General features: G+C 37.2%; 1 protein-coding gene across 1 annotated transcript; it reads left to right on the top strand.

Moving 5' to 3' along the window:
• The first annotated feature begins 4,078 nt into the window (after positions 1–4,078).
• LOC127763445 (protein STRUBBELIG-RECEPTOR FAMILY 8-like) lies at positions 4,079–12,504 on the top strand. The gene is made up of 16 exons (XM_052288148.1): positions 4,079–4,606; positions 4,705–4,840; positions 5,326–5,397; positions 5,474–5,539; positions 5,618–5,689; positions 5,761–5,832; positions 8,893–8,964; positions 9,054–9,119; positions 9,197–9,262; positions 9,344–9,672; positions 10,135–10,391; positions 10,635–10,906; positions 11,002–11,137; positions 11,255–11,394; positions 11,473–11,629; positions 11,897–12,504. Exons 1-16 carry the CDS (start codon positions 4,522–4,524, stop codon positions 12,053–12,055), a joined length of 2,157 nt encoding a protein of 718 aa, XP_052144108.1. The 5' UTR covers positions 4,079–4,521; the 3' UTR covers positions 12,056–12,504.
• Positions 12,505–12,776: the final 272 nt, after the last annotated feature.

The following is a 12,776-nucleotide window of genomic DNA, read 5'->3' on the forward strand; positions in this document are numbered from 1 at the left end:
CCACTAATTTCTCCCCGTTTTTTCAAGGTTAAGCCAAGACAAGCAATCCATGACGGCCCATGAAATGGAAAGCTGGAAATTAATGGACAGATTCTTCTGCATATATGCAAATAAACTCCTTTCCTCTTCTCTCTTTAACTTATTTTAGGTTGTGCATTTCACATGCACTCATCACTTCAGCAGTAGTGGGGTATGCAAATGCAACACTGCTGCCACACTGCATTGTCCTTCTGTTATTACTTTGGTGTCCTTATGTTCTTATTACTTCAAAGAGAGAGCAGAATGTCGGTTGACATGTAACATGAGGCTTCTCTGATTAACAGTGTTGTTTATTACACAAGAGACAATCTTCTGCATGCCTGCATCACAAATTCACAATAATTTCAGAGGAAGTGGTATTATCCCTTTTCTGGATTAGTCTATTTTATACCCCCGAACTTTCCCCTAAGCCTAAATATGATCGCCCAAACTTTAAAACCGGACATTCGACGTTTGTTTCATTGAATCTGGTGTCTCGGATACTCTTGGGGAGATTGCCATCCATCCCTGTACAAATTGACCAAATGGCAGGGCACTGAACAAGTGAACAGTGTGACAAACCAACAGTTGCACACACCATGTTCAGAGCAATCCACAATGTTACAAAAAACACCAAGGTGTCAGGGTGATCTGATCATTGCATCAGGTTTTACAAGAAGGGACCAGACCAGCATTTCGCAATTGAATCCCAGTTGCACGATGCATTTTGTCTGAGTGCCTGACTGGATCCACTCACCACAGTTAACCATCATTTTCTCTCATCATGGGAGATCCAGTTTTTTTTTTTAACTCACATCTTGACTGAACAGGGATTCAGAATAATTACCTGAATGAACCTGCTGTTCCAACTATAGGTAGGTGAAGATGAGCAGATAGATGCATGAGCTGCTATTACATCATCATCCTCTATTTCCTTTTATTGGATCAAGACAGCCAATGATTTGGGGGTTAAGTAGTACTCCGTATTTTTTAGGTGAGCAAGCTAGATGTAACTGAAATGAAATCATTCATTCATCCATGCAGATGGCCAAACAAAGCAGAATAATGTCAATCATGGAGTCTGGACTGGGCAGTGGACAAAGCAGAAGGTTTCAGGAGCTGAAGGACAAAATGCTGATAAATAATTTAGGCTGTAAATCTGCAGGATCTCACAGGCCATAGGGCCAACAAATCGGCTGCATTGTAACCTTGTCACATGCCATGCATGGTTTGGTTAATTGCTTCAGGATTCAGGTTTCAGATGTGAGTAGAATGGTTAGTTTTCTTGCAATTTCAGGTTCAGAAAATCGGCAGGAATTGGACTGCGGCTAAGGTTCCCCCTGTGGTGGTACTGGTTTTACTACCACCCAAGGTAAGCGGTAACTGTGCCGTTAACACAAAAAAAAAGGGCACAAAAATTCATCTTTAACTTTTTGAATTCAAAATTTTCAAACTCCCTCAATCGGTCGCAGTAGCCGGTAACCGCAGGTAAGTGGTGGTAACCATGATATATTATTCAGTGGACTGAAAAATGCAAAAAAAAAAAAGTAGGACAAATTGAAAATTATAGGTATCTATAGAAAAATATAGGTAAAATTCAGAAAATGTAAAAGAATATAAGAATCATGTAGAGACCTGTGGTATATTATAGACATTTTTGAAACAAGGTAGGAACTGCACGTTTTCCCTCAAGTGGGCCTAAAGGGCTCCATGTATAGTGTTCACTGTGGACCTAGCCTATTTTTCCTATTTTTAGTTTTAGTTTTGGTTTAGCGGCAAAATATGATGTTAACTTCGTTTTTTTCACAAATTCTTTTTCACCAAATAGCAAGAGAAATTAGATACTACTTATAGGATTTTATTATTTTTTTCTAAATTTAAATTTGCCCAAATTTCATCAAACCCTGCTAGCATTATCATGTTCTCTTGTTCCATCTCTGTGATTTTAGATTGATTTCACATATTAATAATGGTCTTTGCAAGTCTCCCCTAACATTCTACACATACCTAACAGCTGAACACAATCTTATTTTTTTCAGCTTCTTTCTTGGAAAGAAGATGACAAGACACAACAAGACTACCAGGACCAAAAGCCACAATTTCAGACACTGATCATCCTGCTACATCTTAAGTACAGTTAGATGAACACAGAACTGATGCCATCTAGAGCAATTATTTTTTTCAGCTCACCACATGCATGGGCAGAATAGTAATATAGTACGTAACCATGTTCATAATTGCATAGTTAAGTACAATGCAACATACATATGGATTGAAATAAATAAAATAAAATAACAAAGACTAACCCTGTACTGGTTAGTTGCAAACGGGCGGCTCAATTAATCAAATGGTAGGTCAAAATAGTCAGAACCCAACTTGTCAAGCAACCGGCATGATCTACCAAACACATTTAGCAGGAGACAAATGTCTTCAAGATGTACATCAATCTCAGCCGAAGACTAGCTAGGCTGATTTAGCATAGTACTGTACTGTAAGTGTTTGCCATGACTCTAGCACATCCTAAGCTCATGTAATGTACCAAAATTTCTTAACACGCAAATCATAAACTTCTAGTCAAAATTTAACAAGCTTGGCATGATAGCATTCGTTTCTACTAGATATGAAGATGAAGTTAAGGAAAAAATCAAAAAAAAACTATTAGATAATAATAGAGTTTTAATTATTACAGACTTGAAATATCTCATATTCTAAAGTAAAATTTTAACGGGCTAACGAAAACTGAAGTAAAATATATATGTTAATCAGAAAATAACAGGCATAGTATCTGATGTGATGGAGCAGACAAAAATAATAATGATAGAGCATGTGTTAAAGGAGAGAGTACCAGCGTGTACACTATAACACCTGAAGTAAGTGTTAAGAAATGCACATGTTCTAAGTTGCTTTGACAAGTATGTTCTGAACTATATAATACTCATCATAATATTAGTTGCTCATATTGTGATAAAATTTACATTACGCTAAACTACTACATTTATACTATTTTGGTATAGTAGTCACTATTTCTTCCATTCCAAAATATAGCAACTTTTGCTTGGATGGATGGGATGTATCCTAATACTACGAATTTGAACAGAAGGACCAGATACGTCCCATCCAACAAAAATTACTATATTTTGAGACGGAGAGAGTGCATAATATAACTTAAAACATTCAAAACCTTGATGACGGATCGATACATATACATAAAAAATATATGCATGCCACGACGAAATCAATAATGACCCAAATTTTCATTGAGAATACTTTTACACCATGAATATATTGTTAATATCTTTTTTTTTACATATGATTCAAGATCTACTATTTTCTGGTAAAATGAGTGCATTGAAGACCATGCCAACATCTGCTGTAGTAGTACATGATTACATTTCTGTAAACACTTGCTGTGTGAAACTGTTGCAATACAGGTCACCAACTAACTGCATCCAACAACAAAAGTAAGTAGCATAGCTGGGTTCAGAGAGAGTTGGAAACTGGCAAGAAAAAAGCAAGCTTTTTTTTGGCTGTGGGGAACATAGGAGGAAGGAGGAGGAACATGGTTCACAGTCCCAACAGATCAAAAACCACTCATGAGCAATGCCTTTGGGTTTTATTGAAACTATTTGATAAACTGACAAATACCGATAAAATTTAAATAAATCTTATAAAAAAATAAAACTCGATTTAGTCTTTTTTAACTTTATCGAAACTAAATACTCTAGTTTATATTTTCGGCCCGGTTTAAAAAATTCAGACCGATTTTTATGGGCTATAAATCCTGAGGTGGAATCACTTGAGTGAAGAGCCACATCTTGAGTCAAACACAACACAAACACAAGAATCATTATACTACTAAGGCTGTGTTTGGATCCAAAGTTTGGATCCAAAGATCCAAACTTCAGTCCTTTTCCATCACATCAATATATCATACACACAACTTTTCAGTCACATTATCTCCAATTTCAATCAAAATCTAAACTTTGCGCTGAACTAAACACAACCTAATATACAACATTTTTTCCCACTCCATTAGCAAAGCATAGGATCAGCTTTGCTTCCTTCCTTCCTTCCTCCTACCTCACCTTTCACCTGCTCCCCACATTTATTAATCGAATCAAAAAGCTCATCCCTTTCTTCCTCCCATTGATGAGAGGCAGAAGCCAAGAACAAACAGCACCCTAAAAAAGAAGCCTATCAAAGAATTTAAGGCCGCGGAGAAAGATATTGAATTCTTTACCCACACTCGCCGCATCCAAATCTCCTCCTGGAGGAAGCAATCCGGTGTTCTCTCCTTTTCCTCCTCTTTATCTTACTAGTAGTAGCTGTTTTGCTCCCTGCACATTAGCTGTCCATTGGCAGCGGCGGCGGCCATGGCGATCCGCGTGGCCGTTTCCTAGCCAAGAAGGCAAGAAGCAACCGAGAAAGGCCTACAAAGTTTGCGTTCTTGAGAGAAAGAGGGTGTGGAAGCTAGTGGGTGTTAGTGGGAGGGAGGGGCCAAGAATGGCGGCGCTGGCCGCCGCATTGGTTGGGTTTCTTCTTGCTGTCTCGTCGGCGCCGGCGGGAGCCACCACCGACGCCTCCGACGGTGAGCTGCGGCCCACGATTCATGGGGTTCTTGGTTTTCTTGGAATGTTCAGGAAATCTTGTTTTCTTTTTCCTTTGATGGTTGGGGTGTTGTTGCAGCTGCGGCGCTTGGGAATCTGTATTCGTCGTGGAACAGCCCGTCGCAGCTGGCTGGGTGGTCGGCCGGCGGCGGCGGCGACCCTTGCGGCGCGGGGTGGCAGGGGATCTCCTGCTCCGGCGCTGGCGTCACCGAAATGTAAAGATCCCGTGATGCCGAAGCTTTCATTGGCTTTTTTTTATTGGATTTGATGAGTTCTTTCATTGGCTGGTGTTTGATTCTTACTGCATTCTAAATTTCTGACTCTCTGCAAGCTGAATAAAAACAAATGTGCATTTGGGAATCGAATCACAATATCACATTGTGCACCATCTTCATTGATGGCAGATAGTTTAGGATTGCCAAAATCTTCTAACAGGATTAATGAAAAGAGGGGAATTAAACTCCTTTTCTGGATCCATCTATGGAATGTGACTACATCTCACTAACCAACTTCACTACATTCATGGCAGTTCTGTTTTCATTGGTGTCTCAACTCCTCTTACCAAGTTTGTTGGAAATTCAGTGGGAAAAAAACTTCATTTTGGAACATACATTATCTTTTGTTTAGTTTTATTTACTTTTGTTACTATGAGAAGCTACTCAACACTGACTTGCTCTCGTATTCTTCTTCCATTGTATAGTAGGCTTGCTGGGGTAGGACTGGATGGCTCTCTGGGATATGAACTCTCCAGTCTATTCTCATTGAAGACATTGTGAGAGCTCAAAACTTGGTTATACTCTTCATTTTTTTTTATGCATTGTTTTGAACTCCCGTTTCGTTACTTGCAGAGATTTGAGCAACAACAACTTGCATGGTTCAATTCCTTACCAGCTGCCACCGAATCTCACATATCTGTATGTAATGTACCCCACCTATTATAATCTGTTACGCAGCAATAAGTATAGGGTGTTTTATTCTAAATGATGACACAGGAATCTGGCAACCAACAACTTATCTGGCAACCTTCCGTACTCTATATCCAACATGGTTTCATTAGAGTACCTGTAAGCTTCTGTCCATCACTACTTTGCTGTCTTTTGTATCAACAAGTATTAATGTAACATCGTTAATGCAGCAATGTCAGCCACAACTCACTGTCTCAACAGATAGGTGATTTATTTGGAAGTCTCAATTCACTTTCAGAGCTGTAAGTCATCTTATTTAGATTTTGTGTGATTACGCAGTTTTTCTATTTACGGTCAAGAGACATTCTTCTGCAACATGGCATATATCTTTTGGCAACAATTCAATTCAAATTTTATTCTTAAAATGGCCTCATATAAACTTCCATAAAATGCCTTTTTGCTTCATGGTCCATAGCAGAAGTTAGTCCTAAGAGGTTGAAATTCAGTAGCAGTTCTGTTTGTAGTGATTAAATCCAGGCAAGCCATCTTCTTGTCCATTTTGGTTCTTGTCATTTTATTATTCCATAACATTGATGCCCATACAATAAATGCTTTGAGTATTTCCCTCCAATTCGTTAGTACTGTTACGTGACCTTTATTATTATTTTGAGACTTGATTCTTGGTAGTAGTACCAGGGGACACTATCAACCACCTAGTGCAAAGCTAAGCAACCCTTCCAACAGTTGAGTATGAACTTAGAAATCTATTATATACTAAAAGTCCATTAAACTTCCTATAAACGCTCTCAAGCCGCCACGTCGTCTCCTACAAACGCTCCTAAACCGCCATATGGCATTTTAATTTAATAAAAAAAATCAAATAAATATCTAACCATTGATTTTCCTTTAAATCGGTGGACCCATTAATTTTAACCATTAGATCTACATCTAAAAGGAAAAAGGAAAAAAGTGGTATCCCCACCTCCATTGCGTACGTACGTACGTGCTCCCTCCCACCCTCCTACTCTCCCCTTCTCTCCTATCTTTTAGCTAATTTATCCTATTTTCTAACTAACACTCCATATATTAAAAAATAATTCGGACATCTAAATAATCATAACTCTCAAGTTACATATTTTTCTTTTTTCTTTTCAATTGTTGAGTTATTTATAATTAAATACATAATTCAAAATTCATATTGCTCATATTTTATTATTTAAAATTCAGATCATGTGACCGTTCTAACTATGTGGTACGCCTATAAATGCTCTTAAGTCGTTATAAGGAACTCTAATAAATTAAAAATTCAATAAATATGTGCAATAAAACATCTAACTATCGATTTCCACTTAAATTGATGGACCCACTATCTTATATGGTTAGATCTATCTTTTAAAAAAATCGCAAACCAACCTTCTTCCCTCACCCATCCTCCTATTTCTCTCTCCTTGCCATTCCTTCTTTGTTTTTTTCACTCCACGCAACGACTAAAATAAAAATTATCTTTACCCAAAAAAACTCAAAAATGGACCTCTACCTAACACATGTAGCTGGCTCTCCCTCTATCACATGATTTTCTTCTCTTTCTCCTCTATCTAGCACTTATAGAAGCAGCATAAATTGGACTTTAAAATAATCATAATTTCTTAAATTATATATAATTTACAATATGTATAAACTACTGTAATTTTTAATTAAATCAATAATTTAATATGCGTATTGACTTACATTGTGGAACATATCCACCTTGAGGCCTCCACTAAATAAAATAAAATAAAAATTTCTCATTAGAAATTCAAATATCCCACCTTATTTTTTTAATAAACCAGTAAACCTATTATTTATTATACCCTGCTAGACATCTAATGTCTTTCTACCGACTACTTCCGTTTTGAATATATTATAAAAAACAAATATATTATAAAAAACATATTCAATTTTAAATTTACTAAAAGTAATTTGGTGTTGTAATTATTGATATATTTTTCCAAAAAAGAGGAAGTAATTAATTTCTCTCAATAGGCAAATAGGGGCTATTTACTTGTACTTGATTTTAGATGCGCTTTTGTGAATAAATTATCTTATACGAGATAAATAAATGTTCCTAGGATGATCATAGCATATAAATTATACATATGATATATGGTGTCACTAATAGATTAGAGAAAAAGCTTTTGATTATATCTTTTTTTTTAGTCGTAACGTGTACCCCGTGTAGGGTCTATTTGTCATATATAGATAACAGATTGAAAATAACCAACATGGTGCGTTGAGCATCATATAAGATCGTAGCAAGCACATGGTTTGTGCCAAGGAATTATAGCAGTGAAACAACCATATATATCAAATCAATTCTATATGGAAATTAAAGACTATATATATTTATATATTTATTTATTTGGTAAATCCAGAAACACTCCAGTTTAGTGGTACCATTACTTAATTCTTAATTGGAGAGAGAAATTTAGAAAGGATGCCATTACCCCATGCCAAGTTGTACCACCTTAACCCATTTATATTTTCATTCCAAATTGCAGAGATCAAAACATTTAAGAGATGCTTGACGGAATGGAAATCTAGAAAAAAAAATTAAAATAACATGAAATAAAATTGAAAACTGAACATTTATTTTTTTCTAAATCTAACATTTTTTTCGAATTTGAAACCCATTCTAAATAGCAAAGTCATATATGTCATTTATGAATATTTTTAAGGATATTAACATATATAGTATACAAGAAAAATGTTACTCTGCAAAAATAAAATATACTAAATATTAAAAAAGAAATGCATTGTGTACAAATGATATTATAGTTTCATAGGAAACAATTCCACTGTGACACAATAGTTTCTTATAAATTTAAAACTACAATGGTTTTAAGTAATTTTAGTTTAGAATTCATACACTACAGTGGTAATTAGAAAAAGAAATACTAGCACTCAAAGAAACCCCAAGCAAATTATTCAAAAAACATGTTTATAATAGAGTAATCGTAAAAATTCGTAATGAAATTTCAAACACATTAAATAAGATGCCCGCAGATGTGTGCGGGCTACCTTCCTAGTTACAATGAATGTTGTAAAACTTGCCGTTATGTTTTGACATGCAGTTATACCCTTTGCACGTTTATGGTAATAAGATTTACCTTCTACTCCCTCCGTTTCACAATGTAAGACTTTCTAGCATTGCCCACATTCATATAGAAGCTAATGAATAATATCTAGATTCATTAGCATCTATATGAATGTGGGCAATGCTAGAAAGTCTTACATTGTGAAACGGAGGAAGTACTTGATACTAACACACATGCTCTTCCCTTGGTCTCATGAATTCATCTGATACTGTTTACATTCCTTGGCAGAGATGTATCTTTCAACAAATTGACAGGGGATCTTCCCAATTCTCTTGGCTCTCTTTCAAATCTTTCTAGTCTGTGAGTATCTTGTAATTTTCATGTAAACCCCAATTTAAACATTTTTTAAAAACTTTCTAATGCTTGATATAAAATTCTCCATTTTGCAGTTTTATGCAAAACAATCAATTAACAGGTTCTGTCAATGTTCTCAGTGGTCTAAGCCTCACAACACTGTAAGCGAGTTTTTCAGACAACAAATTGACTGCTATGCTGCTTGCTTAATAACTGAGATTTCCTTCTCTTCAAACAGAAATATTGCAAACAACAATTTCAATGGCTGGATACCACAAGAATTCAGTTCAATCCCAGATCTGACGTATGAGATACTTTTACTGCCCTTTCTCTTTGGAAATCATCTTTGACACACTCTAATGACCTGTTGCAATTACAACCATAGACTTGGAGGAAACTCATTCACAAATGGACCTGCTCCACCACCACCACCTTTTATGCCACCACCCCCTAGAAGGCCACGTAATCGGCCCAGCCATCCTCGGGGAAGTGGAGATGCTCCAGAAGGCTCAGTAAGCCCAGCTGGTCAAGGTGACAAGAAGCAAGGTCTTCAGACAGGCCCGCTTGTCGGGATAGTTGCTGGCTCAACAGTTGGTGCCTTATGTGCACTTCTTCTTTTGGTATTCTGCATTCGCAATGCTCAGAAAAGAAAGGATGATACCAGCAGCAATTCAAAAGATTTTGTAGGTCCACTATCAGTAAACATAGAGAGAGGTACTACACTTGTTCATATGCTGTCATGATTTCTTATTGCAATATTTTTCTTATCTTTAATAATATATATAATTTCAGTTAGCTGAGACAATCCTTAGTTGAAAGGATAACCATATGCTTTCCCTAGAAAATAAGATATCCTTGAATTTTGGTTGATCTGGAAACAAGCAGTATAGGTGCCGGCAATGATAAATCATGTATATTTGAGACCCCACTTTTAGTATATTTCAAGTCAGGCATTTGCATGAGACCAGCTTAGTTTGTCAATTTAGTTAGGGGCAGCTAAAACTCGAAGTCTTGGATCATATGTACTTGATAGATCTATATGGAATTCTGATGATTTTACCTTTGCTCTGAAAATACAATCAAAACTAAGAACTGTTTTACATCATTAACTTACAGCGTGTAACTGAATGCACTTGTGTTGCTCATAATACATATTTCCACCCTTCTCTTCTGTAGCTTCTAACAGGGAAATCCCAGAGCAGAGTCCAGAGAATACTTCTGTAGCAACTATGAAGATCTCACCTGCTGAGAAAATGACTCCAGAGAGGATTTATGGTAAAACTGGTTCTATGAGAAAGACAAAGGTCCCAATCACTGCAACGCCTTATACTGTTGCTTCCCTCCAAGTTGCCACTAATAGCTTCTGTCAAGATTCCCTTCTAGGAGAGGGCTCACTTGGTCGTGTTTACAAGGCCGATTTCCCCAATGGAAAGGTAAAATATGCATCTTATATTAAATGAATGTTGCATGAAGTGGAATGTAAACCATAACCTTATAATTTAGTCAGTGGATGAATCAGCTGTGCAACACTGTTATACATACAGCCAAACCCCGATGGTTTTTAGCCTGTTTACTCCTATAGGCAGTAAAACTAAAAATATTTGAAATTTTTTCACCCTCTTATTATTTTTGTGTCATGCTATGCACTGCGACTGAGTTGCGTGCTGTGATTGCAGGTTCTTGCAGTTAAGAAGATAGATAGTTCAGCCCTTTCCTTGCAGGAAGAAGACAATTTTCTTGAGGCTGTATCGAGCATGTCACGGCTAAGGCATCCAAACATTGTGCCACTTACAGGGTATTGTGTTGAGCATGGGCAAAGGCTTCTTGTTTACGAGTACATTGGAAATGGAACACTGCATGATGTGCTGCACTACTCTGATGAGTTGAGCAGGAAGCTTACATGGAACATCCGTGTAAGGGTAGCCCTAGGGACTGCTCGGGCGCTAGAGTAAGTTTTATGAATCATACATCATTTTTTGTTCACCTTTTCTGATGTTTTACAGCAGCAGGGGCACTTCTAACGTCTTTCAAACCTTCTCCCAGGTACCTGCATGAGGTGTGCTTGCCATCTGTTGTGCATAGAAACTTTAAGTCCTCAAACATCCTACTCGATGAAGAGCATAATCCACATTTATCTGACTGTGGGCTTGCCACCTTGACACCCAACACGGAGAGACAGGTCAGTCATACCACCACATTTCTAAACTTCTGGTTGCTAAAGTTCTCAGATGGCCTTGTTTGGCTCCTGTAGAAGTAGTTAATTAATGGACTGAATATGCTTGGTTTGCCATTCCAGGTTTCAACTGAGGTGTTTGGCTCATTTGGATACAGTGCCCCGGAGTTTGCCATGTCAGGAATTTATACCGTAAAGAGTGATGTGTACAGTTTTGGAGTTGTGATGTTAGAGCTATTGACAGGGCGGAAACCACTAGACAGGTATGCTTCTAGTTTATATTCAAATCCCGGTGCATTGCGTTTTATAAATTGAAAATGACCTTCTGATGGATATTGCAGTTCTAGAGAGAGATCAGAACAATCTCTTGTTCGATGGGCTACTCCACAGCTTCATGATATCGATGCGCTTGCTAAGATGGTGGATCCAGCATTAAATGGAATGTACCCTGCTAAATCGCTCTCCCGTTTTGCGGACATAATCGCGCTGTGTGTTCAGGTATGTTCATGCGTTTGCATTGTGATAGATCTTTAGACATTGATATAGGTACATAGTAATCAGTGAGCACACATGGAGACCTTCATGAAATCCAAAATGGAATGTAACATAAGCTTTCTTGCTGAGTTTGGTAGGATTCTTGTAGTCTGACACTGACCACATTGTTAGTATCTGGATGTTGGGCATCTTAGTTTGATTTCTTGTAATATCCTCTGCCAGGAGCATATTCTAAGAACATCTTTTGTGATTTTTTTTTTTTTTGCGCAGCCTGAGCCCGAGTTTCGCCCTCCTATGTCTGAGGTAGTTCAGCAACTTGTTCGCCTGATGCAAAGGGCCAGCATAGTGAGGCGACAATCTGGAGAAGAATTGGGATATTCATACAGAGCCCCTGAACGCGAAGGCGACATGAGAGACCTTTCCTTCTGAGAAGTTCCTTCCATGGTACAAGGCGAAAAAAAACAGTTTGGAGGCTCAGTTACAAGAACTTTGGACTACTCATATGATGAAGATGAACTGGTGAACGCGAGTTGATCACACGATTCATGGTCGAACGGATTTGAGAAGATAATTTTGGTACTTCATTGTTCAAATTTTGTTCATTCTTCTCCCCCTTTCTTTTTTTCATTTTTTGTTTCCCAGTCATTGTTCTTCAGGCCTAAATCAATGGCATATGTATAGCATGTTGGTCACTGATTCACAGGTAGAGAAAAAGATGGAAAAGAGATTTAACCTTGAGCTCATGCTCAACTGTGTTAATTCATACCAAGTGTTATTAATGCTGATTGCTTCAAAGCTCTTACACCTTACTACTACAACCACATATGAATTCTTGTGTAGCTTCACTTCATACTACTACATGTGTTATTGATTGTTCTGTGCTACTCCCTCCGGGCTGATAATATTATTCGTTTTGGACAAGGGTAAAGTCAAAGGGGCTGTTTACTTTGATGCCAAAATAAACCTTACCAAATTTTGGCAATACCAAAATTTTGGCAATGTTGGCAATATTACCAAATTTTGGTAGGATTTCTTATGTGTTTACTAAAATTTAGCAACAAACTAAATGTAGGCACTCTTTTGGCTACTTTATCAAAAAAAAATGGTATGGTAGAAAATGGCGTCAAAGTGAACAGCCCCAAACTTTAAA

This window comes from Oryza glaberrima, chromosome 2 (assembly GCF_000147395.1).
Source record: "Oryza glaberrima chromosome 2, OglaRS2, whole genome shotgun sequence".
Classification (NCBI taxonomy): domain Eukaryota; kingdom Viridiplantae; phylum Streptophyta; class Magnoliopsida; order Poales; family Poaceae; genus Oryza; species Oryza glaberrima.

Bases quoted from the DNA above. Each gene is read 5' to 3' on its own strand.
- LOC127763445 (XM_052288148.1), top strand. From the start codon at position 4,522: ATGGCGGCGCTGGCCGCCGCATTGGTTGGGTTTCTTCTTGCTGTCTCG. The intron at 5,540-5,617 runs GTATGTAATGTA...ATGATGACACAG, and splicing joins CCACCGAATCTCACATATCT to GAATCTGGCAACCAACAACT. The intron at 9,673-10,134 runs GTACTACACTTG...TCTCTTCTGTAG, and splicing joins ATCAGTAAACATAGAGAGAG to CTTCTAACAGGGAAATCCCA.